At 44.7% G+C, this 27,868-nt stretch overlaps 1 protein-coding gene across 1 annotated transcript in view; it reads left to right on the forward strand.

The window, feature by feature from the left end:
- The window catches only part of LOC124723156, a 205,431-nt gene that overhangs the window by 15,430 nt on the left and 162,133 nt on the right, over window positions 1–27,868 (forward strand). Inside the window, exon 2 of the mRNA XM_047248346.1 lies at window positions 16,917–17,109. Coding sequence (XP_047104302.1) covers window positions 16,917–17,109 — 193 coding nt within the window. The remainder of the gene's footprint in view (window positions 1–16,916; window positions 17,110–27,868) is intronic.

Genomic DNA, 27,868 nt, shown 5'->3' on the forward strand with positions numbered 1-27,868 from the left:
GCTCATCAGGGGCTTCACTAAACACGCGCCTGCGGCACGTGCGGCGGAAATTTCGCCCACCAAGCCACGCGCAACGTGCCCGGATAAGCTGAACGGTAGAAATGTGGCCGGGACTTTCCGTTTACAGACTCGGTGAATGTCGTCGCACGTGCGAATGGCGCACTGTCGGACAAGAATCTTTCACCGTTTGGGCGGTTAACAATTTGTTGCACAGCACTATCTTACTTCGAAAAGCATAAGGTATTTGCTCAAACATTCGGGTAAACTCTCATTAGATTTTTTTGATAAAACACTTTAGATACTGTTTTTTGGGGGGACGGACTTACTCTGTAAAAGGAGCCCTGTGAGTGAACGTTACAGGTCCCTAGTTAAGTTGCCTCATACAGAGTATGATCGATGGAACATCACAAATCACTTTCTCCTGGCAAGCACGGTTGTTCTACAGACGCGGTGTGCGTCTCACTATATTTAAGTACATTAAGGGCGGCTATTACAAATGAAAATAAAAAGGAAGCGGAAATATTAGTTCAACTGTTCAACTGTGTGTGGATTCCTAAGGGACCAAACTGCTGAGGTCATCGGTCTCTAAAAATAATAGCCATTATATTCTATAAATTATTAGTGTCGTCCCCTCCGCCCACAAGTGAGGTCGTTCGACAGCAAGGAGATGCAAGATAAGGCGCAAACAATTTGATACATGAGACATACACGAATCGTGATGATAAAACACACAACAGAAGATTGGCCTGCCTTGTGGCGGTCAGATTAAAAGAGGTAGACAACGAAGAGCAAGTATTTCGGGTTTGTGAGGAGGCTGGGGCCGAGAAAGGGGAAGCAAGCGTCGGTATGAGACGACAGAAGATAGATATGACCCTAGGTGATTAACTTATGTAGTGTGATTCTGATTAGCGTTTAAAAACCACCCGAAGCGAGGTAGATGACGCTGAGACAAATGAAAAATGGGAATGATAGTGTAACATAGCTGGTCGGGAGGTCCAATCCGGGGAAGTTCGGCTGCCAGGTTGCGAGTCTTATTTCAGGCGACGCCACATTGCACGACTTGCGTGTCGGCGATGGTGATATGATGACGAGGACAACACAACGCCCAGTCCCCGAGCGGAGAAAATATCCAACCCAGCCGGGAATCTAAGGCCGGGCTCGCTGCATGGTGGGTAAACGCGTTACCACTCACCTTAGCAGGTGGACGCTGAGATAAGTAATTTATTACAAGACACATGGGCCACAAATGTCGGAAAATACCTAAAAAAGCGAATGATTAATGTTGAATATGTGACGTCACCTGATGATGTACCCAACCGCACATGCGCCTGTGGAGCCTATGGGTCTGTCGCACCTGATCATCCCAACCCAAGTCAAGTATTCGGCGTGGCTCCTGCCCTTCATGAGTGACTTCAGCGCGTGGCGCTCGGGGTTCGAGTGTTCCGTCTGGCAAGCAGTACTTTTTTTGCATTGCGTTGGATAATTATGTTTTTACACTGAGGTAGTATTCATTATTTTATTTACCGATCTCGCGGTCTCCACTGGTTAACTGCAAAGTACTATACAACAAAAACCTACCACATTGCGTCACAAGTAAATAAGTACCGGGTAAATGCTTCCGAACTGCGTCGCTACCAGTAAATTGTCTACGTGCCCTTTACCAAATAACTGTAAACAAAAATGAGGTTCGAAAGGAAAGTAACACAAAATAAGAACAGCTTCTGCTTGGTTACAGCGAGGACAACAGTTTTGTAACTTCTGAATTTACAACAGATGAGATTTTTTTTTTTTTAAGTTGTGGTAGGGACCTATAGGACCAAACTGCTGAGGTCATCGGTCCCTAGGCTTACACACTACTACTTAATCTAATTTAAATTAACTTACCCTAAGGACAACACACACACACACACACACTCATGCCCGAGAGAGGACTCGAACCACTGACGGGGGGAGCCGCGCGAACCGTGACAGAACCGCCCCAGACCGCGCGGCCAAGTGATATTTACAAAAGCTGTTCGGAAACACAGTAGATTAGCGGTGCGATGTGTAGCACTGCCCCTAACGCCGAGTGTAGGATCGACAACCCCAATCGCTGCTAGTGCGGCGAGGTACGTCGTTTGATGTCACGTGCTCAACATTTGTCGTCCACTTTTGGGGTGTTTCCGGACATTTGCGGCCCCGTGCGTCTCATAATAAATTCCTTGTCTCAGCTTCATCTATGCCGCTTCGGAGGTCTTCATTCGGTAGTAAGGATCACCCTTTATGGTGGTGACCATCGGTTGCTGGATAACATGGGCCTTGAAGAATGTGAAGGGACCGGCGGATCTAGAGACTGAAATGACTGATTCTTAAATTTTAAGTATTATCCGAAGACTAACCTCTCCAGAGCTTCTAAGTAGTTCTTTGGGACACCTTAGGAGAGTAAGGAGAAACGTTATGTGGGATCTTATCTTTCCTTCTAGTTACAGGATTTGTGAAATTTTGTGAGTTGCAATAAGCGTAATTTCAACACTCGTATTAGTAGAGCCTAACCTCGACTCGCGAATCGAAACGAGGCTGACCATCGTGATGCAGAAAAAAATTCGTAAGTCTAAGAATGAATGGAGATGATCCGTGTGCGCCTATTTGTTTCTTTCGTCGATATAGTGTAAATACCTACTACACAAATCTCATCTAGGATGAGATTTTAAAATTTATTAATGTGGTGCTTCTGTCACATATCCGAAGCTCTTATCTGGCCTTCAACTTTTTGCTACAGGAGTTTCTCGTATTACGTTGGCGACCGAGACGACCATTTAAATGTTGCAACGAATGAACTCTTTTTTCCACAGCGAGAGACCTACGCTTGTTCGTTCCATTTTCCGGAGAAAAAAGAATGACCAGCAAATATCAGTATTTTTACTGTTGTTTTTCTCCCATTTTGATTCTGTTTTCCACTAGTTTCTTCTTATTTAGATACCTCTGTAACAGCATAATGAAACCGTATGTCCTACTGCCGATTCTGCGTATTTCCTGTTTTTCTGCCTCAGTCTTGTTGCTGTATAAACTCCATTGTGACAATCATCGTATAACATCCAGTCCACACTCACCGTACGACTAAGGCCGTATCTCTCTGGAAGTAATGATGCATATCATGTTGACCGTTTCAGTAGGCTGCATCCAAACTAAAGCGGTACAAGAGTTACATAGAGCTGGTCGAAACATTTCGTGGACAGATCGTCGGATACTAAATTGCTCAAAACAGTTACACCACCTGCACCTCTAGGAACGTGTGTGGGTTCAGATATAACGGGAGCAGATAATGCAAAATAAGCTTTATGAAACCATAAAGTAGGTTCATAGTGAAAAAAATAAATAAAACAATACCCAAAATAAATGTAGTCTGTTCGAAAATGTATGTCTTTGCGTATCCATGAAACCAATCATGTAGCTCCACTGTGTGCATTGCAATATTCTTGGATCCATATTGACGTCATGTGCACAACTTGCTGGTGGGACCACTCTTCTTAGGTGATCCCTAGGTCAACCAGTGTGTGTGGAGGGCGTATGCGAGTTTCAGCTTGTCCCAACCGTAATGTCACTTTCCTGCCACCAGATACCGCAGACCATTGTTACTGCCTTCTGGAGGAACATGTTGTCACGATCGTGTATTATAGTCTTCAGAAAAGAACCCCATCGACTGTAGGGTTGGACAATAAGTTGGAAGATCCTGTCCCAGTACTGTGCGATCCTCAAATTATCCTGGATAGCGATGGTAGCAATCCGACATCCGTAAACGATACTTACCCAAAACATGGCCGACCCACCTCCCTGCATGTTGGTTGCGTGCATTGGTACCTGGCCGCCTCCACACTTTCATGCGACGGTCAACAAACGTCACAAAAATCGTGCACTGTTGCACTGTTCGGTGACGAGGAGCCAGCGCCACTGACCTAGTTTCCATTCCAGGAGTTCCCTTGCGCACCTTCTTCAGGAACCACAGTGCTCGGGAGAGGGGGGGGGGAGGTACTGTTGCTTGTAATGATGGACGCGCAGACGCCAGACTGACAGCACGGAGGCTATAGCGTACTGTCCGGGTCGTCTGAGCCCTACCAGTTGTGTCCAAGATGGCAATGTGTAAGTCTGTTGTTGCGTTCTTCTCGTGGTACCCACGGGCCCTAATTTCTCTGTGGGTGACTTTGACGGCGAGCAACGAATACGAGGCAGGACTTCAAAGCTTTTTGTCTCACTATAGTGGCTGAATAGTTGAAGGAGGTCGTTGTGTTACACACGACTTCGGTGGAAAACGTGCTGTGCGGAAGATGAAGCTTGCCCCTCAAGGAATGATGAGAGATTAATATTGCATTCAATCCACATTGCCCCATTGCAATTACAGACACAGTGCTCTCTGCTGAATTGCACTGAGCACGCCTGTTTACTTGTACCTCCATTACACAGATGGCTATAGGTAGTGACTCCCTGTGGTCAGAAGAATACTGAGAAAGAGGCATGTGACAGCAAAAAGACAAACTGTGCAAGACATTTTTTCTGAGTAGTACATTCACTATCTAATCAAATATATCCACACACGTTTTAGTAGATATTAATGTGTGTCCACCCTTCGCCTTTATTACGGCTTGAACTCTCTTGGAGCCACCCCCAGTGCTGTCTGTGTAGGAATGGAAGCCCACTGTTCTCCAAGAGCCGAAAGCAGGAGAGGGGTTGAAGTTGGACGCTGAGATCTGGAGCTCGACCTTTTAAATCATCCCGAAGATGTTCCGCTGCGTTCAGGCCGCAACTGTGGGCAGATCAGACCATTTCAGCAACGTTTCTGTGCCTCAAAGACGTTGCTTTATGACAGGATGCAATGTTACGCTGATACAGTCAGTCATAGTCTCCGAACTGTTCCTCTGCTGTACGCAGTACAATGCTGTGAAATACGTACACATCATTCTGCATCTAGACGGTTCTTAAGCGCAATAAGGCGAACACATCACAACCGTGAAAAACACTCCCATACCGTAACATCAGCTCCCCCATACTTCACTGATGGCGCTACAAACGGCAGGTAAAGTTCTCCGAACGTTCGCCAAACCCAAACCCTTCCGTCGGATCGCCACACGTTGTAGAGCGTTTCTTCACTCCAAATCATCCGCTTGCCAGTGACGTCGCTCTATACACCAGCTCAACTGTTGCTTAGCACTGACTACAGAAATGTGTGGCTTATGAGCTGATGGTCGACCATTGTACACTGTTCTTTTTAATTTCCTACGCGGAGTCATTGTGATAGCTGGATTGCTGGTAGCACTTTGGAATTCACGAGTAACCTTTCTGCTAATTTCACACTGTCTTTTACAACGATCTTCCGCAGTGCTCGACGGTCCTGTATGTCAATATATGAGGTCTGTCCGGTTGGTTTAGCTATGGCTGTCCCTTCGCGCTTACACTTTACATCACATCACAAACAGTCGCTTTGGCAGCTTCAGGAACTTTGAAATGTCCTAGATGTATTTGTTACTCAGACGACATCCAATGACTAGCCCACGTCTGAAGTCACTATGCCCTCCTGTTCCACCTTCTTTACGGCCAACACAATACTCACCACCTCCTATTCTGGAGCCGGCCGGAGTGGCCGTGCGGTTCTGGGCGCTACAGTCTGGAGCCGAGCGACCGCTACGGTCGCAGGTTCGAATCCTGCCTCGGGCATGGATGTGTGTGATGTCCTTAGGTTAGTTAGGTTTAAGTAGTTCTAAGTTCTAGGCGACTGATGATCTCAGAAGTTAAGTCGCATAGTGCTCAGAGGCATTTGAACCATCTTATTCTGCGCGTCCGCCTCTCGTGACGTCTAGTGGTCTATTTCGCATTACATACGGGTGTCCAGATACTTTTGCTCAGGTGGTGTTTGTTGTTCCGATGGAATCGTACTTGGATAAAGAAAGTTAATGAAGTGATAACAGAAACATGCGGATATTTACATTTACATCGCCCAACTATGATCCATATTGACTGTTTGTTGAGGCTTGAACACCTTCTATATCATTTAATGTATTCGCAATTGCGAATAATGACAACCATGAGCTACAGAAGGTAATGATGACAATGAAAATTTGTGCGGACCGGGATCCGTACCCGGTTTTCCCTCTTATCGCAAGCGGCCGCGTTACCATTTGGCTATCCGTGATCGACTCACAGCCAGAGGAGACTTCCATATGTCGTCAACCGTGCGTCTACGACCTGGACTCGTACCCCATTATATATATTCCCGTACAGGTCACGCATGTCCGAAGGAACTTTGCGTCGTAATCAGAGTAACACAGACACAGCAATATCGAATTTCTCTGCCGACAACGGGCAAGCGACTTTCAAAGTATAACGTCTGAACTGTACAGGATTATACATAATGTATGTACGAGTCCAGGTCGTAGACGCATGGGTGACGACATATGGGAGTTTGGGTATGGCCGTGAGTCGTGGACGGATAGTCGGCGCTCGGCGGCCGTGGCGTGCGGAAGTGAGTCGTGTTTACATCTACACTGCTAGCGGCCGTAACTTAATAGCTCGGAGCAGATTGGACTTCTAATGGCAGAACCTGTAAGGAAAGGCACTTTCAAGTTTGTCTGACAATAACTATGCAGGACCTAAATCGTTTGAAGTTGAGGACATTCTGGAAAAAGTAGTTAACAGCTGAGGATATAATTGGAATTCATATGTCGATCAGAAGTAGTACCGTCTATTTTAAGTTAAAGAATCCCGAAAAATGTGACCAAATTGTAGAATTATATGGGAACAACCTAAAGTTCAAACATTCCGATGGCAGTGTCGGTAATGTTAAGTAACTCACGCTGGACTTGGAATCAGAAGTATTAGATTACTTTTGAATACATTGTGGGAGTGAACAGTGATCAATGTTGTTACAAATATTTACTATCAAAAACAGTCTTGATCACAAATTATTTATTCGGTGACGGGTTTCGACCACAGCTGTGGTCATCTTCAGACCAATGAGTAAGAACCTCCTTCTGGTGGTAAATCACTTACTCATTGGTCTGAAGATGACCACAGTTGTGGTCGAAACCGGTCACCGGAATAAATAATTTGTGATCAAGACTGTTTTTCATAGTAAAGAAGAAGTATTAGAGTTTTCGAACTACCGTCTGACGTAACATCAGAGCAGATTAATGCAGTGTTGAAGCCTTGTGGCACAATTCTAAGCAACACTGCTGAGAAGTGGTCCGGTGCACATAAATCCCCAGTCTTAAATGATGTGCGACAGATTAAAATTGACATGATAAAGCATATTCCCTCATATACTAACGTCTGTGGATATACGGCTATTGTTATTTATGAGGGGTAGCCAGGAACGTGCGCTGAATGTGATTCCACAGGATACGTACGCCCTCAGTGTCTGCAGCGCCGAGTGACAAAACTACCGGACCTGTTCCACCCCCTATGTCACAGCTACCGATAACATACGTCGCAGCAGCTTGTGGAACGCCAGCTACGATATCAGAGGTAGTTATTGAGAATACTACGGGCCACGTCGAAGAGGACGTACGAATGGGAACGACCAGTGCAGAAGAAACTCTAGAAGATACAGCTACAGCTCATCCCAGTGACACTAAATGAGGCAGCGGGGCAGACATTGTACACAACAGCTCAAACAACGATGGCACGACCGTAGCTCCGAATAACGAGAAATAGTCTTCAAATGAGATTAAAGCCCAGATGACAAACGACGAAACACGAGCAAGCTCCGCCAACGAAAACGAAAATAGAAAACGCAGGAGTGCCCATCACGAAGCTGAAAAAATTGCGCCCACCTTGAGAGAAAAAGCGAAGCAGGTATGACAAACTACATGACATGCCATGGGACAGCCAGGAAGAACATCAACAAATCTTGAAGAAGTTACTGACGGCGGTAGGGGCCTACTGTCGGATCGAGGAACAGCAAAATTAGAGGAATCCACAAACACCATAATGATTCAAAAAGGTGCAGCAAATACGAACAACCAACCAACAGACGCACCGAAGGGGAAAAAAGAACCACGGCAAGCCACCCATCTAAGGGCATAGGAGGGGGATAAGGAAGGCGGTATTCAAAAGCAAGCAATTTCAGCAACATCTGAAGACCAGGCACGAAGAATCGGAGGAGAGAGACTCAACACGAGGCCCCACATCGCAAGCAGCAGACGCTAAATCTACCGTCTCTGGAGAAACGATTCATAGCAAACCGCAAAGCAACGAATCCGCGTTTTTTGGCACAGAACATAGTGATGGTCTACTGACAATCTCGCTCCTAACAGTATGGACGTGCCTGTAACACCACACAACACCTTAGCATTGAAGATATGGAAGAGTGTAATCCGCCAGCAACACATAGTGGTGGTCGCGATACATTGAGGCTCGGTGAGATTGATGCAGACATAGAAGACACTTCTATTAACACACAGCTGTTAATCGAAGCCTGACAGAAATGTGTAGTAGCAGTGATTTACAGACGTATAGCACAACTACAGTTAACATTAACAGAATCACTAGTTTGACTAAAAGTGAATGCCTGCATGGTTTTATATATGCTTTCGATATAGACATAGCCATGTTGCAAGAAGTGTGTACTGACAGAGTGGAACATATCGCAGGATACAATGATATCCTCAGTAGAGGCCGTGAAAGCGGCACTGCCCCGTTATTCAACGACGGGATTACTCGTATATCTAGAGCTGTTAAAAATTAACGAGTGGAAGAGGAATTTCTGTCGAAACAGACACAGCTCACCTTATTAATATTTACGCTCCGTCCAGTTCGCAAGCCAGACTGGATAGATTTACCTTCCTTCAGGAAAGTAAAGTGGACTTAACCAATCCCGCGAACGACAACACCATCCTTGCTGGTAATTTCAACTGCGTTCTTTTCGCCGCTGACCAAAAGCCAAATTCCAAAATATGCCTGGAACTGGGAGACTTAGTGAAAGGATTGCACCTCATCGACATTTGACACAGCCAGCCAAGAGCGAACCGAGGGTTCACTTATATTACTAGCCATTCCATGAGTAGGATAGACCGAATCTACATCTCTCGTCGCCTAAAAAGTAGTGTTCTGAGCATAGAAACTTATCTAGTCAGTTTTTTTGACCATTTGGCTATTGTGGCTATGATTAACATGCCCAGGAAAAAGACATTTAGGGGTAGGGGTGTCTGGTAATTCAGTACCTCTAGCCTGATGGACACTGGGCTTGAGCACGAGTTAAAGCGAGGTTGGAAAATTGTGCTTAAGGAATATACGGCGCTACAGAACTAAACTGGAATGGTAGGTAACGCATGCAAAACCTAAAAAAGCGATTTTTACTCAAACGCAACACTTTTGAAAAGAAACAGTGGGAAAGACACAAAGTGAAATTCTACTTCCAGTGCCTAAGGGAACTAAGCGCTGATACCGCCAATGTACCACGTCACACCATGAGAATAAAACGGATCAAGGCCAAAATAACCGCTCTGAAACGCCAGAAAATAAAGGGCGTTAAAATAAGATCGATAGACATTAGCGGCATTGAGGCTGAAGAAACTATGCTTTTCCACCTTCTGGTCTAATTGAATAGAGGACGCCGACTGCCGCGCGGAGTGGCCGTGCGGTTTGAGGCGCCATGTTACGGACTGCGCGGCCCCTCCCGCCGGAGATTCGAGTCCTCCCTCGGGCAGGGGTGTGTGTGTTGTTCTTAACACACGTTAGTTTAAGTAGTGTGTAAGTCTAGGGACCGATGACCTTAGCAGTTTGGTCCCTTAGGAATTCACACACAGTTGACAGTTGGACGCCGACTGCACATAAGTTCTCCCCAAAATGATGATCAAAGCCAACTTATCCACCAACAGGACATCAAAAAGTTTGCCCATGATTATTTCATGAGACTGTAAGCTGAAGGGGACACTAAGGACAATGACAATTGTGAGGCCTTTTTAAACAGCGTTGACCCGACTCTAACGGATGCAGAAACGCAGAACTGGAAGCCCATATCACTACAGAAGAACTGTACGAAGCGTTGAAAGGAAGCCAGAGGAACAAATCCCCTGGACGCTATGGGTCATCAGTAGAGTTTTACCTAAAGTACTGGAATTTAATCGGTAGTACGTTGACTGCAGCGCTCAACGAAATACATACGCCTGCCACTATTCCCTGTGAGTTTTTAGAAGGGCTTATAGAGTTGGTTCCTAAAAGAGGACGTACTAATGATTTGAAAACCATGTGTCCTGTATCGTTCCTAAACGCTGACTACAAGACAGTTGCTAGGGTATTGCTTCGTCGATTGAACGTCATTGCTGGTCGCCTCATCTGTCAATATCAGCCGTGTATCGTCCTAAGGCAGACAATTCAACAAGCGCTGGGGGAATACCGGAATTGAACGGCTGTCGCCTCGGCGTCCAACTGCAGAGTGGCCATCATGTCGTCATCCATGGACAAAGCATTTGACAGGCTGTGTCACAACCACCTGCTACGTGTCATGTAGAAAATGGGAATTAAGTCATGATTTTCCAATATCTTAAGGAGATTATACACTCATGCAACTTCAAGAATTCTTGTCAATGGACAAGGCACAGCAAGAATTCCCGTCTTAGCGTCGATACGACAGGGCTGCTCCCTCTCGATGCTGCTGTTCTCGTTATCAATCTAGCCTCTTCTATGATCATTACTTGTCAAACTCCCTGGCATTGAAATTGGAGGCAACAAATATGTCTGTAAATGTTACGCTGATGACCTAGCCGTATATGTGACTGATCCGACTGATGTTATGAAGATACAGGACGTGAGTCAGACATATAGTTCTTGTTTTGGAGCTAAAATGAATGTAAGTAAATCTAGCATTTTACAGTTAGGCAGAGGGACTGGATTAGTTGAAACAGGACCAGTTGAACAAGAAGATGCAACCAAACTTCTGGGGATACGGTTTAGCAAATGTCCTGTCAAGACAGCGGTCTGGAATTGGGAAATGAAGCTCAACAGTCTCCGAGTGGTATTACGAGAGAATTCCACCCGTTCTCTAGATATGATACAAAAAATCACGCCGATAAATGTAGCTACACTTCCTAAGGTTTACTACCTCGCAAGTATTTTCCCTGTGCCTTCACCAATAGGGAAACGAATTGAATCAGCTGTAGCGTGGTTCATATGGAGAGGGAGAATCCGTAGGGTTGATTATCAAACCGTGACTCTACCTGAAACGAGAGATGGTTTAGGTCTCACCAACGTTAGAGACAAATGCAGAGCTCTGTTGATATCTCGGACGGCAAAGGCTCTAGCAGCAGGTGATGGAAATCTCACACCTTAACGTTGTGAACGCAGTGTCTCCTCTAGAGCCGGCCGCTGTGGCCGAGTGGTTCTAGTCGCTTCAGTCCCGAACCGCGCTGCTGCTATGGTCGCGGGTTCGAATCCTGCCTCGGGCACGGATGTGTGTGATGTCCTTGGGTAGTTAGGTTTAAGTAGATCTAAGTCTAGGGTATTGATGACGTCAGACGTTAAATCCCATGGTGCTTAGAGCCATTTGAACCATCTTCTCCAGACAACAGGGTGCCAGTTATGGTCTGCCATATAAATAATTCTAGGTTGTCGCATATTAAAACATATATTATTGAGAACAGCTACATCAGACAAAGGGCAACTACACAAGCCGGGAAGTTTATAAAATACTTACGAAAGATAAGTGTATAAGCAAATTAGCGAAGAAATTCCCCACAATCACTTGGAGTAGAGTTTGGCCAAACATTCATGTTACAACCTTACCATCACATGTAAGAGCTACGTGGTATTGCGCTTTATACAACACCATAAGCACAAAAGAGCGTCTCTTCAAGATCGGCTTATTACACCACTGGCCATTAAAATTGCTACACCACGAAGATGACGTGCTACAGACGCGAAATGCAACCGACAGGAAGAAGATGCTGTGATATACAAATGATTAGCTTTTCAGAGCATTCACACAAGGTTGGCGCCGGTGGCGACACGTACAACGTGCTGACATGAGGAAAGTTTCCAACCGATTTCTCATACACAAACAGCAGTTGACCGGCGTTGCCTGGTGAAACGTTGTTGTGATGCCTCATGTAAGGAGGAGAGATGCGTACCATCACGTTTCCGACTTCGATAAAGGTCGGATTGTAGCCTATCGCGATTGCGGTTTATCGTATCGCGACACTGCTGCTCGCGTTGGTCGAGATCCAATGACTGTTAGCAGAATATGGAATCGGTGGGTTCAGTAGTGTAATACGGAACGCCGTGCTGGATCCCAACGGCCTCGTATCACTAGCAGTCGAGATGACAGGCATCTTATCCGCATGGCTGTAACGGATCTTGCAGCCACGTCTCAAGCCCTGAGTCAACAGATGGGGACGTTTTCAAGACAACAACCATCTGCACGAACAGTTCGAAGACGTTTGCAGCAGCATGGACTATCAGCTCGGAGACCATGGCTGCGGTTACCCTTGACGCTGCATCACAGACAGGAGTGCCTGCGATGGTGTACTCAACGACGAACCTGGGTGCACGAATGGCAAAACGTCATTTTTTCGGATGAATCCAGGTTCTGTTTACAGCATAATGATGGTTGCATCCGTGTTTGGCGCCATCGTGGTGAACGCACATTGGAAGCGTGTCTTTGTCATCGCCATACTGGCGTATCACCCAGCGTGATGGTATGGGCTGCCATTGGTTACACATCTCGGTCACCTCTTATTCACACTGACGGCACTTTGAACAGTGGACGTTACATCTCAGATGTGTTACGACCCGTGGTCCTACCCTTCATTCGATCCCTGCGAAACCCTACATTTCAGCAGGATAATACACGACCGCATGTTGCAGTACCTGTACGCGCCTTTCTGGATACAGAAAATGTTCGACTGCTGCCCTGGCCAGCACATTCTCCAGATCTCTCACCAATTGAAAACGTCTGGTCAATGGTGGCCGAGCAACTGGCTCGTCACAATACGCCAGTCGCTACTCTTGATGAACTGTGGTATCGTGTTGAAGCTGCATGGGCAGGTGTACCTGTACACACCATCCAAGCTCTGTTTGACTCAATGCCCGGGCGTATCAAGGCCGTTATTACGGTCAGAGGTGGTTGCTCAGGGTACTGATTTCTCAGGATCTATGCACCCAAATTGCGTGAAAATGTAATCACATGTCAGTTCTAGTATAATATATTTGTCCAATGAATACCCGTTTATCATCTGCATTTCTTCTTGGTGTAACAATTTTAATGGCCAGTAGTGTAACTACCGACCAATGCTTGGACTGTCAGCAGACTGATACTCTACTTCACCCCTTTACTTGTGGCGCTGCTAACGAGGTATGGTCATCATGAACCGCAAGATTGATAACAATATAGCTCTGGAACAACTGCAGGCTTCCACAAGGTGGCCTTATCCAAATCAGAAACAACGACTTTCACCCTACTGGTTAATGGGTAAGTTCGTACAGTTCTGCTTGGCTAGGAAGAGCAAACCTCTATTCGAATTTCAATACGATCTCATGCAAGAGTACACGAAAATTTCCCAGCAAAAAAAAGGAAAAAAATGGGTATCCAAGATGGGTGGCTATTTGCCAGTAGTTTTGAACACAGCAAAGACCGCCGTCTACGTATGTAGTCGTCTCTTTTCGCACTACGGAAAGAATTTGATTTAAGATATGCATCCTTATCCTAAAAGGAAGAGATGTATCCTCAAGGTTCTTTATATTCACATAACATTTTTGTTCCAATTTTCAGAAAGTTTATTTATGAGTGCACGGCGCTCGGTTAGTGCCTTTAGAATATGTTTTGTGTTCTGGAGAAATGTAAGGGCACATTTAGCTATAAGCCAACAGCCATGCCTGAAACCACCATTTCTGTTTAAGTTTAATTCTTCAAAAAACGAAAGAGAAGTAGAAGAGAACCAGCGTCATTATATGGAACAACGACGATGCAGCTTCAAGAGTACGTCGGGCGAGTGGCGCGCTCCAAGTTACAAGAAGCCGAAATAATAAACTAAATCTGGTAAACGACGCAGAGGACAACCAGGACACGATTATGGACTCAGTGGAATCCATTTCGTCGAGAAGACCAACTTGAAGCTGTCACTAGGCTGCAATTGTTTCCGTGTAGAAGAAAACATCTCACAAAAATAAAAGTAAAAACAGGTGCCTATTGCCCTCCCTGATCGTAGAGCAGAAAGCGAAAATAAAGGCTTTCGGCAAATATTTTATGCGTACGTCTACATCTACGCCAGTACTCTGCAAATCACATTTAATTGCCTGGCAGAGGGTTCATCGAACCACCTTCACAATTCTCTACTATTCCAATCTCATATAGCGCGCGGAAAGAACGGACACCTGTATCTTTCCGTACGAGCTCTGATTTCCCTTACTTTATCGTGGTGATCGTTTCTCATTATGTAGGTTGGTGTCAACGAAATATTTTCGCATTCGGAGGAGAAAGTTGGTAATTGGAACTTCGTGAGAAGATTCCGTCGCAACGAAAAACTCGTTTCTTTTAATGATGTCCAGCCCACCATATTTCGCTATAATACAAAACTTGCTGCCCTTCTTTGAACTTTGTCGATGTACTCCGTCAGTCCTATCTGGTAAGGATCCCACACCGCGCAGTTGTATTCTAAAAGAGGACGGACAAGCGTAGTGTAGGCAGTCTCCTTAGTTGATCTGTTACATTTCCAAGTGTCCTGCCAACAAGGCGCAGTCTTTGGTTAGACTTCCCCACAATATTTTCTATATGTTGCTTCCAAGTTAAGTTGTTCGTAACTATGATACCTAGGTATTTAGTTGAATTTACGGCTTTTAGATTAGACTGATTTATCGTGTAAACAAAAAAAAAAGGGTAAGGCGAACTCTCGCAATAAGCGGAAAATCAGGGTTCCAGTCCGGGTCCTGCACAAATTTTCATTGTCTTCGTTCCATTCTACAGCTGATGGTTGTCATTATTCGCAATTGCGAATACATTTAATGTACTTCTTTTTGCTAAGTTCCTATGGGTCCAAACTGCAGAGGGCATTGGTCCCGAGACTTACGCACTACTTAATCTAACTTACGCTGAGCACAACACACACATACCTATGCCCGAGGGAGGACTCGAACCTCCGACGGCGGACCCTGCGCGAACCGTGGCAAGGCGCCTCACACAGAGCGACTTTGACGTATTTCATAACAGCTGCAGTCGCCACACCTGTTTCTGATTACGATGCAAAGTTCCTTTGGACATGCATGCACGTCCAAAGGAACTTTGCATCGTAATCAGAATAACATAGGCAATACAATATCGTATCCTCCTACTTTCTGTTCTCAGATTATGGCATGCAATGGCCTACTGATCTCTCTTGTGTTTGATTGTCATTACCGTCTGGTCAAAATACGCTGCGATACGTCTAAGTAACTGTTTAAATTAGACACAGACACAGTAGGTACGCAATTACTAGCATTTTCCCCTTAAAAAACCTTGCACGTTCGCACTTAAAATAATTTTAGCTAATCAAAAGACACAGGTCTAGGTATGGTTTACCTTTTTTTGGGGGGGGGAGGGAAATCATTGTTTTCCACAGTCTCTCCTCCTCCTCCTCCTCCTCCTCCTCCCTCCCTCCCTCCCTCCCTCCCCCCAAAAGAATAATTTTCCCCCACCTCGCATATTTAACGTGCCACCGGTGCCTAAGATTTTAGCACAATGATAACAATGAAACATATAGAAACAGGATCCCGCCCCTGCGTCGCATGGATGTCATTAACTATCTACGGCCGGACGACTTCTCTGGTGTAGCAGTAATGTACCTGAGTGATGAATCAGTCTATGTATTAGTAAAACCGCATAAAAATCCCTACAGTAGTTTATGATATATATATATATATATATATATATATATATATATATATATATATATAGGGTGTTTCGTAATTCGTGTTACTCACTTCTAGACGTTGTATAGGGAACCGAGTAGATCAGGGTTTACGTAGGCACCCATGTCCGGAAACGTCATCCAACGACGCTACAGAGCGTCAGTGTTATAGATGCCGGCTCCTGTAAATGTATCTATATACAGGGTGATTCCGTGATGATGTTACAAATTTTGAAGGATGATGGATATGGATAAATGTAAAATTTGAGGTAAGGGTCCCTGGTGCGGAAATGAATGAGTCGAATGTTGCAAGTGAAAATCATTCTGATACCTCTGCTGTTGTTAAGAATTTTGGTATGCAACTTTCAGAGGTGGCAGCATGGACGAAGACAAGAAATTATGTCCAGTAAACATGGGCACTAAATTGCATACCTGAGAAGCTATGAGCTCTTCCTCTTTGCTAGTGTGAAACACATCTGCTCTCATGAAGAAGTGTTCATAGTTACTCAGATATGCATTTTAGAGCCCACGTTTACTAGATATTTTTTCTTGGTTTGGTCCATACTGCCATCTCTGAAAGTTGCCTGCCTACAGTCTTAGCAACAACGGCACTGGTTCATGTATTCCACTGTCAGAGGTATCAGAACGGTTTTCGCTTATAATTTAGACTCGTTCGTTTCCGGTACAGGGACCCTTACCTCAGATTGATACATTTATCCTCCGCCATCATCCTCGAAAGTTCGTATCATCATAATGGAATCACTCTGTACGTACATACATTTACAGGCGTCAGCTCAATAGCGTGGTTGGATGGCGTTTCCGGACATGGGTTCCTGTGTAAAACTTGGTCTACTAAGTCCCCTCTTCAACCTCTGGAAGTGTGTAATATGAATTGCGAAACACGCTATAGAGGTTTTTGTATAAAGTATAATCATAAGAAGTTGTTTGCATCAGTGCTTAGCACAGAGTGCTTCTGATTTATTTGCGAGGGGATCGCATATAAAATTTTAATAATTTTGACAGAGTACTGTTGGTAGATTGCGACTGTTGTGCACGTGGCCGCGTTATTTGCAGGGAACTCGTGAATGCCGTGTCGCAGCCGTCCCTCTGCCCTGAGGTCGCCCACAGCTGCTCGTCGGAGGCGGCTTCTCGCCAGCTCGCCACGTGCCTGCCACCACAATTAGCGCACGTTGGAGCTCCTGGCTCCCCTTTCGTCAACTGCTGGAGCTGTGCTCTCCGTCACATCGACACGGACTGTGGTGTTGCGGTAAGTCCGCGCCACGCACTACAGCTACTGCTGCCACTTGGAGCGCTGCGGCAACGCCACGGGGGCTACTCCGCTAATTCTGTCCTCGAAAACGCACTGTTCTCTTGCAGTGCAACCAAGCAGAGAGACAAATCCGTATTTTCCATCCACAACGGTACTCTCTCAGCAAGTACCGAGGAATATCTCTCTTCTTGTGTGCTCTTACATCTTAAATTCGTGAATTTCGTCAAAAACCGCTTTCCGCGATCTTTTTGCATTTTTTTTTTTTTTCAATTACCGTGGGACCATACGATCCAAAGGTACTCGGTCATGGAATACGTTATTACATAACTCTCTGACTGCCGACAAAAAACAAAAAATTGAAAAGTCGGCGGTATGTGTAAGTAACGCTTTACATCGAATGGCCCTGAAATGCAAAAGCTTTCAGTACGCAATAAAAGGAGTGTTCAACGATAAACCTTTTTCAGTCTTGGATTTGTCAGTCAAAGATTTTAGTTTTGTTGGTTGCCTATTAAAAACAGCACCTATAGAATAGTTCATACTTCTCTTTACGATGATTATCAGAATGTTGTCCAAGCGCAATTTACTTCTTTTATATTGTTCACTAATGGATTGCTGCGGTTGGTTTTGAGTAAGTAGCTATCAGTAATCACTTACGGGAGTACTTGTACTAGGATTGCTAGGTTGGAGTTCCGAAAACTTGTAAACAGGCATCACCGAAACCGCTGCACAAAATAAACATTAGTGACGTGAGTGTATCAATACTGCCCAAGCCACTTTGATTCCCTAGTCCTTACAGAGACTATTTTCAGCCCCTCGACTGTTATTACCTGATACGCTAGAATAAAATCCTTCTAAATTGCTCATAAGTCTACTAAGCACTACAGTTTTCTTAAACACTGGCGACTCCGTACTGCCTGCCTAGTGCTTCCTACATCTGTAGGCCTATGACTTCCTCATGCGTGCAATCTGTTAGCAGAATCTTCTTCTTAAAATTGTAACTGATCTCCAGGACAACGTTCGAAGTCTGCTCCATCTTTCCTGTTTCCACAAATCCTGAATTGTTAACGTAGCGTAGGCTTTAGAAACATTTAGTTTTGTCGATTTGATTGTCGAGTTCACGGGACTGACCTGCCTCTGGTAGCCGCCGAGTCATCTGATTTTTGTAGCTCCTTCATGAGCTCATCTTCACACGTTCATTGGGCATCTCATCAGTTGATGTCTATTTGCAAGCCAACGCTAAATGAAACATAGTTTTAAAAAAATGTATTTCATCGGCGGGTTTCATGTTCTGACGGCTGGCTACATTTTGTAGGTTTGCATTTGGGCTCCTGCTCTCTAGAGACATCTACGCTTACACGATTACTCTGTAACTCCCACTTAAGTGTTCTGCAAGCCTTTTATAGGGTCACGATCAGACCATTTCTCCACCGTTCATTCTCGGAAAGTGCGTGTTAAAAATGAACACCTAATCTTTCCGCGCGAGCTCCGATTTCTCTCATTTTATTACGATGGTCATTACTCCCTATGTAGAGGGAAGTGAACAACTTATTTTATTATTCGGTGGAGAAAATTGGTGATTGAAATTTCGTGAAAAGATCTCTTCGCAACTAAATACGCTCTTGTTTTTACGATTGCCAGTTGAACTCCTTTATCATATCCGCGACACACATTTCCCGATAGACCTAATACAAAACGGGTTGCCCTTCTTTGGACTTTTTTTAATGTCCTCCGTATTTTCTATCTGTTAATAATCCTACACCGCACCGCAATACTCCAATCGAACACGTCAAACATATCGTAGGCAGTCTCTGTAGTACATTTGTTGCATCTTGTAACTGTTCTGCGAGTAAAACGTAGTGTTTGGTTCGCCTTCCCCGCAAAACTTACAGTACGATGTTGCTGATTTAAGTTCTTCGTAGTTGCAATCCCTACGTAGTTGCGTTTCATGAGAACGATATTTTCTGAATCGGTCCTAGTTATGCATCTCTCTGAGACGAAAATTCCCAACTTAAGTGTGTGTTCCTGTCTGTAATGCGCTAAGTCTCATGAAAAGCTTAATTATTATTACAAAGCTGTAGAGCTTCAGCTATACCCGCACAGGTGAACCGGGGCGTGTGTGACACCAAATCTTTGCTGGTGGGCACGACTGTAGTGTCGACCGTAAAAGTATCGAAATCCGATTCCTTATACCTGAGCAGTAGCTGCCTATAGCGGGGTGTGAATGTGAGTCGCCTGCACAGATTTCGGGTTTAGGGTTCTCCGTTTGCCTTTGTCTTCGATTCAGACCGTTATAAGTTCAAAAGTTAGTTCTGTTGTTTGTGTTGTGCTAGTTTTTATAGTGCAGTTAGTAGTGTTTTTTACTTTTGAAATAATGTATTCGTTTACTAACGCGATAAGCCGTAAAGTAACAACGTAACTGAGGAATTCACTGATCATTGTTTATAGCAAGTTTAAATACAAGATGTACCGTAATTGACACAAAAGCGAGAATCAGCTTGCACAACATTGGTGGAAGAAATCGAAGCCGTGCTCACAATTAAAGTTGGAAACCTGTCAGGTGAACCGTAGCATATGTGCGCCCCACATTTGTGTAGGTAAACCTTTGAAGGTACATCTGAGAAGTACACTGGAACGTGTGAGGTGTCCCTTAGTTGACACGAGAAGTCCTGCCAGGTCTGGAGGAGGAGGATATTAGTGTTTAACGTCCCGTCGACAACGAGGTCGTTAGAGACGGAGCGCAAGCTCGGGTGAGGGAAGGATGGGGAAGGAAATCGGCCGTGCCCTTTCAAAGGAACCATCCCGGCATTTGCCTGAAGCGATTTAGGGAAATCACGGAAACCCTAATTCAGGATGGCCGGAGACGGGATTGAACCGTCGTCCTCCCGAATGCGAGTCCAGTGTGCTAACCACTGCGCCACCTCGCTCGGTGCCAGGTCTGGATCCCAGGCGAAATGAGCTGAGTCCAATTGTGGAAGCAGCACGCCAGACAGTCCAGAAGCAACTTTCACTCTTCGTAATCAATGTGATGATTATATCGGGTGGTTATAATTAAACTTTCCCTGTTTAACACGTTATAACACGGAAACTAATTGCCGTAGGAGTACCAAGGGCATGGGGGAGAGAAATAATGCGTTTCAATCGAAATCTTTTAATGTGTTGCAACGGTACACACAGTCATTACTGCTACAAAAGGGGTTCAACATGGCGCCCATCAGTGTGCAGAAGAGCCTGAAAGCCCAGGGTCGCATTCCGCACAGCATAACGAAGCATGTCCGCAAATATGCTGATTACCTTTCTCCGTATGCGGCGCTACAGATCACCACATGTGTGAATGTTCCCCTGGTAAACCCCGTCCTTAAGGTAGCCCAACAACCAGAAATCAAAAGAAGTAAGATTAGATGATCGTGCCAGCCAAGCATTTGGAAACGATCGGCTGATAATTCGATCGTTTTCAAATGTGTTTCGGAGAAGCTAGTGAACTTTACGAGCGATGTGCGGTGGGGCCCATCTTTCATGAAAACTGTTGAGTTTAATGCGTCTCTGTCCTGTAGGGAGGGTATGGCATGCTGGAAAAGCATATCATAGTAACACTGGCCAGTCACACTGCACGTCTTTGGTTCTTGAGCGACAACCTGCTCAGAAAACAATGGGCCAACGAAGAACGTAGCCATGAAGCTATACCATACGCTGACACGTTCACCATACAGAGGAACTTCATGCACAGTGACTGGAGTCCAGGTCCCTACACTCGGCAATTTTGTCCATAGGATGGTCCAGGGCCAGCCCACGTCAACTTCAGTTCTTGCGAGAAACTGGAGAGCGAAGGCAACTCGTCGTTGTGCGTCCTGGTGCAAGCTGCTGTACGATATGGATCTTTTACGGATACCATTTGAGAATGGTTCGAAGCACCTTCCGTACAGTGGACCACGGGATGTTCAAGTGTCGTGACAGCACGCGCACTGCCTGACGATCGGGGATTCCGCGCAGCGTTGTCTGCCATAGCGACAGCGATTTCATCAGCCACCCGTGGTGCAACCGGTCGTCAGCCCCGTCCCGGAGCGACACCCAGTTCTCCAGTTGGTTCGAACTTCTTCACCATGCTCTGTAAATCAGGTGGAGGAAGAGGACCCTTCCGAAATCCTTTGAACAGGCGGTATTCTCGAAGTGCAGCTGCAGCATTGCTATGTTTTGATAACAGTGCTCACTAGCAATGCCGTGCTCCTTTTGCCGAATCTCCTGTTGACAGGTCAACAAGTGCACTGAAATTGGTCAGGTGTGTGAGACTACGAATCACGATGACTGATCACGTCACATGGTGGCCGTAGTTGGAACTGGATGGTGACGCTGTGACGCATGTAAATCATGCACCACACACTCTGGACATTAATGCTACCAAGTTTGGTACTCGCACGGTAATTAGTTTCCGTTTTATAACGTGTTGAATAGGAAAGTTTAATTTTAACGACCCGGTATGTTCCCAACTTGCTTCCTTGATACCTAAAGATCTAGTAAGAGAGCCCCTGTACAGGGTTATTACAAATGATTGAAGCGATTTCACAGCTCTACAATAACTTTATTATTTGAGATATTTTCAAAATGCTTTGCACACACATACAAAAACTCAAAAAGTTTTTTTAGGCATTCACAAATGTTCGATATGTGCCCCTTTAGTGATTCGGCAGACATTAAGCCGATAATCAAGTTCCTCCCACACTCGGCACAGAATGTCCCCATCAATGAGTTCGAAAGCATCGTTGATGCGAGCTTGCAGTTCTGGCACGTTTCTTGGTAGAGGAGGTTTAAACACTGAATCTTTCACATAACACCACAGAAAGAAACCGCATGGGGTTAAGTCGGGAGAGCGTGGAGGCCATGACATGAATTGCTGATCATGATCTCCACCACGACCGATCTATCGGTTTTCCAATCTCCTGTTTAAGAAATGCCGAACATCATGATGGAAGTGCGGTGGAGCACCATCCTGTTGAAAGATGAAGTCGGCGCTGTCGGTCTCCAGTTCTGGCATGAGCCAATTTTCCGCGGGCTACGCGTGAAACTTGCCCGCACGCGTTCAACCGTTTCTTCGCTCAGTGCAGGCCGACCCATTGATTTCCGCTTACAGAGGCATCCAGAAGCTTTAAACTGCGCATACCATCGCCGAATGGAGTTAGCAGTTGGTGGATCTTTGTTGAACTTCGTCCTGAAGTGTCGTTGCACTGTTATGACTGACTGATGTGAGTGCATTTCAAGCACGACATACGCTTTCTCGGTTCCTGTCACCATTTTGTCTCACTGCGATCTCGAGCGCTCTGACGGCAGAAACCTGAAGTGCGGCTTCAGCCGAACAAAACTTTATGAGTTTTTCTACGTATCTGTAGTGTGTCGTGACCATATGTCAATGAATGGAGCTACAGTGAATTTATGAAATTGCTTCAATCATTTGTAATAGCCCTGTATTTAGAACCCTTAATACCGTATAAGCGGGGTCTTTCATTAATTGTTATCAGTTGTTTACACTGGAATCGCAACTCTTTGTTCACAACATGTAATCCACAATTCTGGAAATACCATATTTCTGTGCACCATGAATTGTTTGGCGACGACTTTGAACGTCGTGTACAGTTCTGCCACTGGGTACAAGAGAAATTACGGGACGATGACAGATTTTTTGCACGCGTTCTATTTAGCGACGAAGCGTCATTCACCAACAGCAGTAACGTGAACCGGCGTAATATGCACTATTGGGCTACGGAAAATCCACGATGGCTGCAACAAGTGGAACATCAGCGACCTTGGCGGGTTAATGTATGGTGCGGCATTATGGCAGGATGGATAATTGGCCCCCATTTTATCGATGGCAAACTAAATGGTGCAATGTATGCTGATTTCCTACGTAATGTTCTACCGATGTTACTACAAGATGTTTCACTGCATGACAGAATGGCGATGTACTTCCAACATGATGGCTGTCCGGCACATAGCTCGCGTGCAGTTGAAGCGGTATTGAATAGCATATTTCATGACAGGTGGATAGGTCGTCGAAGTACCATACCATGGCCCGCACGTTCACCGGATCTGACATCCCCGGATTTCTTTCTATGGGGAAAGTTGAAGGATATTTGCTGTCGTGATCCACCGACAACGCCTGACAACATGCGTCAGCGCATTATCAAAGCATGTGCGAACTACTCGCTGTTGAGAGGAATGTCTTTACACGTATTGCCAAATGCATTGAGGTTGACGGACATCATTTTGAGCATTTATTGCATTAATGTGCTATTTACAGGTAATCACGGTGTAACAGCATGCGTTCTCAGAAATGATAAGTTCACAAAGGTACATGTATCACTTTGGAACAACCGAAATTAAATGTTCAAACGTACCTACGTTCTGTATTTTAATTTAAAAAAACCTACCTGTTACCAACTGTTCGTCTAAAATTGTGAGCCATATGTTTGTGACTATTACAGAGCCATCTATCACAAAGCGAAAAAAGTGGTCCAAGTAAAACATTCATATTTCTTTACGTACTACACGAATATGTAATAAAAAATAGGGGTTCCAATTTTTAAAAAACGCAGTTGATATCCGTTTGACCTGTAGCAGCGCCATCTAGCGGGCCAACCATAGCGCCATCTGGTTTCCTCCTTCAAGCTAGATAAGTTTCGTCTTTGTAATTTTTCGTTTGGCACTTATTTCGTGAGATATTTGGCCCGGTCACGATCAATGGACCACCCTATATAACATGAGTAACTATAATAGCGCTAGCTACTGGCCTAAAGATTTCACTACAATAAAATACACTGAGGTGACAGAGTCTTATATTGTGTCAGCCCTCCTATTGCCCGACATAGTGCAGCATCTCCGCGTGGCATGAACTCAGCAAGTCGTTGGAAGTCGCCTGCAGAAATATGGAGCCATGATGCCTCTACAGCCGCCGGTAATTGCGAAAACGTTACCAGTGCAAGATTTTGTGCACCAACTGACCTCTCGATTATGTCCCATAAATGTTAGATTATATTCATGTCGGGCGATCTGGATAGCCAAATCAAACGCTAGACTTGCTCAGAACGTTCTTCAAACCAATCGCGTACAATTGTGGCTCGATGACGTCGTTGTTGGGAACATGAAGTACGTGAATGGCTGCAAACGGTCTCCAAGTTGCCGAACATACAACATTTACAGTTAGTGCTCGGTGCAGTTGGTCCAGAGGACGCAGTCAATTCCATGTGAACACAACCCATACCATTATGTAGCCACCACCAGCTTACACAGTGCTTTGTTCACAACTTGATACCATGGCTTTGTGGGGTCTGCACCACACTCGAACAGTACCATCAGCCCTTAACAAGTGAAGTCGGGACTCATCTGACCAGGCCACGGTTTTCCAGTCGTTACTATAGGATACACAGAAATTGCGCATGTCATTTCAAATCTTAATAAATTCTTTTACTACTTGACGCGACAGCCGGCTTGGGAGGCCGAGCGGTTCTCGGCGCTACAGTCTGGAACCGCGCGACCGCTACGGTCGCAGGTTCGAATCCTGCCTCGGGTATGGATGTGTGTGATGTCCTTAGGTTAGTTAGGTTTAAGTAGTTTAAGTTCTAGGGGACTGATGACCTCAGAAGTTAAGTTCCGTAGTGTTCAGAGCCATTTGATCCATTTTTGACAAGACATTAAAGAAGAAGTAAGGATAATTACATTCTAGAATTGTGACTTCATTTGCGTTCCCAAGATATGATAAATGACATGGAATATCTTGTAGCTATCTCTATAGCTTTCCTATCTTCAAAATCCATTACCAGGTGCTACACGAAAAGAAAAGGGATGCCCTTATCTTTTTAATCATACATATCTCATGGCTCCTATTTCTTTCATATTTACAAACAACTCTGTACAATCAAGTGCCTTACATTAGTCTTTTTTTATTTAAGAAAATAATTTAGTATATGCTTCGGCAGCAAGAAGCCGTCTTTAATTTGCCGTATTGTTTTAACACTTTAGGCAGTGTAATAAATTCTTGTGGACATGTGCCACGTCATCTCAAATTACATACGTGTATTATCTTTGATTAAGCAAAAAACAGTGAATAGTTTTGTGAATTACGTAAGACAAATGCTGATATCAACAAGTTTCATTTTTAATACAGAAACTGAAAAGAGATTTACTACTTTGCAACGTTTTTAAATGAGTTTCGGCTCGTGTGCTCAATGAAGATTAACATTTCTTTTCAAATGCAGACAGGTTACGTAAGAATATGTTTGGAAGGCACTAATCTACAGACAGAAATGCCAGCTGCGCAGCTCTACATAGAAATTTTGTTGGCAGAAGAGCCAATACCGTGTTACTAGTTGAGGTCGAAATGTACGCGTTTGGGTTCCCGGGTTCGGTTCCCGGCGGGGTCAGGGATTTTCTCTGCCTCGTGATGACTGGGTGTTGTGTGCTGTCCTTAGGTTAGTTAGGTTTAAGTAGTTCTAAGTTCTAGGGGACTGATGACCATAGATGTTAAGTCCCATAGTGCTCAGAGCCATTTGAACCATTTGTACGCGTTTTAGCTCACGCAGGCTGGCGTGAGGAGGGAAGAACTATACTGACGTGAGGTCTGGAACATGACAAGCAATTGGAATTCAGAAAGCGGACGTAATTAGTTTGATACTTAACTTTAATCCATTAATGATGAACGTCGCTCTTGCCAGTACATGATTCACAATATTATCTGTTCAGAATACATTCGTAGTAACTGAATATGGCGCCTTGCTAGGTTGTAGCAAATGACGTAGCTGAAGGCTATGCTAAACTGTCGTCTCTGCAAATGAGAGCGCATGTAAACAGTGAACCGTCGCTAGCAAAGTCGGCTGTACAAATGGGGCGAGTGCTAGGGAGTCTCTCTAGACTAGACCTGCCGTGTGGCGGCGCTCGGTCTGCAATCACTGACGGTGGCGACACGCGGGTCCGATTTAAAGGCTACCACCTAGCAAGTGTGGTGTCTGGCGGTGACACCACAAATTCCACTAATGTCCCTTGACCCATAGTACTGTTTAATATATATTGATGGAACCTACAGTTGACCACTTTTAACTGTGAACCAATGTTTACTTCAGCAAGGACTTCGTCAGAAGGCTACCTGAAACACTAGAAAGAACTACGTGAGATTGAGCTGAAATTTTGTGACAGCTCAGTATACATCTCACTTTTGTGTCAGTGGTAGCTTTCAATAAATACTTTTTGGAAAAGGACTCTGCCTTGAGCAGATACAATTTTCTTCGTTTTACACCCATTTATGTTACAGTTAAATTTCACAGTCGTGAGTTTCCTTTATTTTCTGTTGAATAACTGGTAAGAAGTTGTGTGATAATAGATATACATTTATGACTGTGGTCATTTGACACAGTGTGAAACTCGCATAAAGACTGCTGAATGCTTTTCAATCTAAATGACTTGGAAAGGCATCAACGTCTTTCGGCTGCAAGTCCGACACCTCATGGAATACTCATTACGCCCGGAAAACTTTAAGAATCATATAAAACCTCCTTCATACATAGCGCTTAGGCACCATAGTCATATTAGGAACGGCAGATGGATAGTTTCTTCTCTGCAGCACAACCATAACTACCATCTAGAACACAAGAGGCAGGTACATTGCAAAACCGCGATAGGGATGAATTTGCAGAGCCTGCCAACATCTTGTTGCCAGTAAGTAGAAAAATCGGAGCAAATGTGCAGTTAGCATGCTGAGCTCGCATTTGGAAGGGCGACAGTTCAGATCCACGCGGAGCCATCCAAATTTACATTTTACGTGATTTTCCTAAATCGCTCTAGGCAAATGCCGGGAGGGTTCCTTTCAAAGGGCACGGCCGATTTCCAACCCCTTTCTCAAACTTGTCCAAGCCTGTGCTCCGTCTATAATAACCAAGATGTCACAGGATGTTAAACTCTAACCTTCTTCCTTTCAAATGTTCAGCCATGAGAGCCAAAACAGGGATGCTCTAAGGTACACTCATCCATTAAAACTACTCCAGCAACCCGTGTTGGCAAGGGTAGATGGTAGAAGCTCACCATACGAGTCTGTGCCCACACGTTGTCCAGGCAAACTATCATTAGGAAGATTGAAAGAAAACCTGTAAAGATAATAAAATGGTCAACTTTTGTTGTTTTCCCAGATTAGTTTTAGGACAATTCCATTAATACTTTTAAAAAAGTTACTGTAAAAGAAGGGAAACCGAATTAGACAAACTCGTTTCAAAACATCACCGGGAATGGTCAGACTGGTTCGTAAAGAGAGCCAAAAAGCCGATCACTTGTTAGCTCGACAACATCAAAATGTCTTTGCGGAGGACTGGAGAGAAAACATTTGAATCATTCATTTTGAATAGAATGTCTCTAAACGATAATTTAAGGTAATGAAATGCAGAGAAACCAAATGAAGCAGATAGTGCGATCGCAAATGGTCTGTTCGAAATTTATCAGGGTCGTCACTGTCGTCATTCTATGCATTCCCTTCAAAACAAAAATACGAAAGAAACTGAACAGGTCGAATTAATAGATTTGTATTGACCACAGTTTCCTTTAGCTAGTTTCAGAGCCTCCTACGTCGATTTGAGCAGACTTTCAAACAGGGAAACACAAGAAACGCGTCGAGACCCAGTTGTAAAAACTACTCTTACACTTACGAAATCACTTTGTCAGGACCACGGGCATGATGCTTCCCCCTACCCATCACAAGAATGATAGAGATAAAATTGTAGGAATATGGGTT

Source organism: Schistocerca piceifrons, chromosome X (assembly GCF_021461385.2).
Source record: "Schistocerca piceifrons isolate TAMUIC-IGC-003096 chromosome X, iqSchPice1.1, whole genome shotgun sequence".
Taxonomy (NCBI): domain Eukaryota; kingdom Metazoa; phylum Arthropoda; class Insecta; order Orthoptera; family Acrididae; genus Schistocerca; species Schistocerca piceifrons.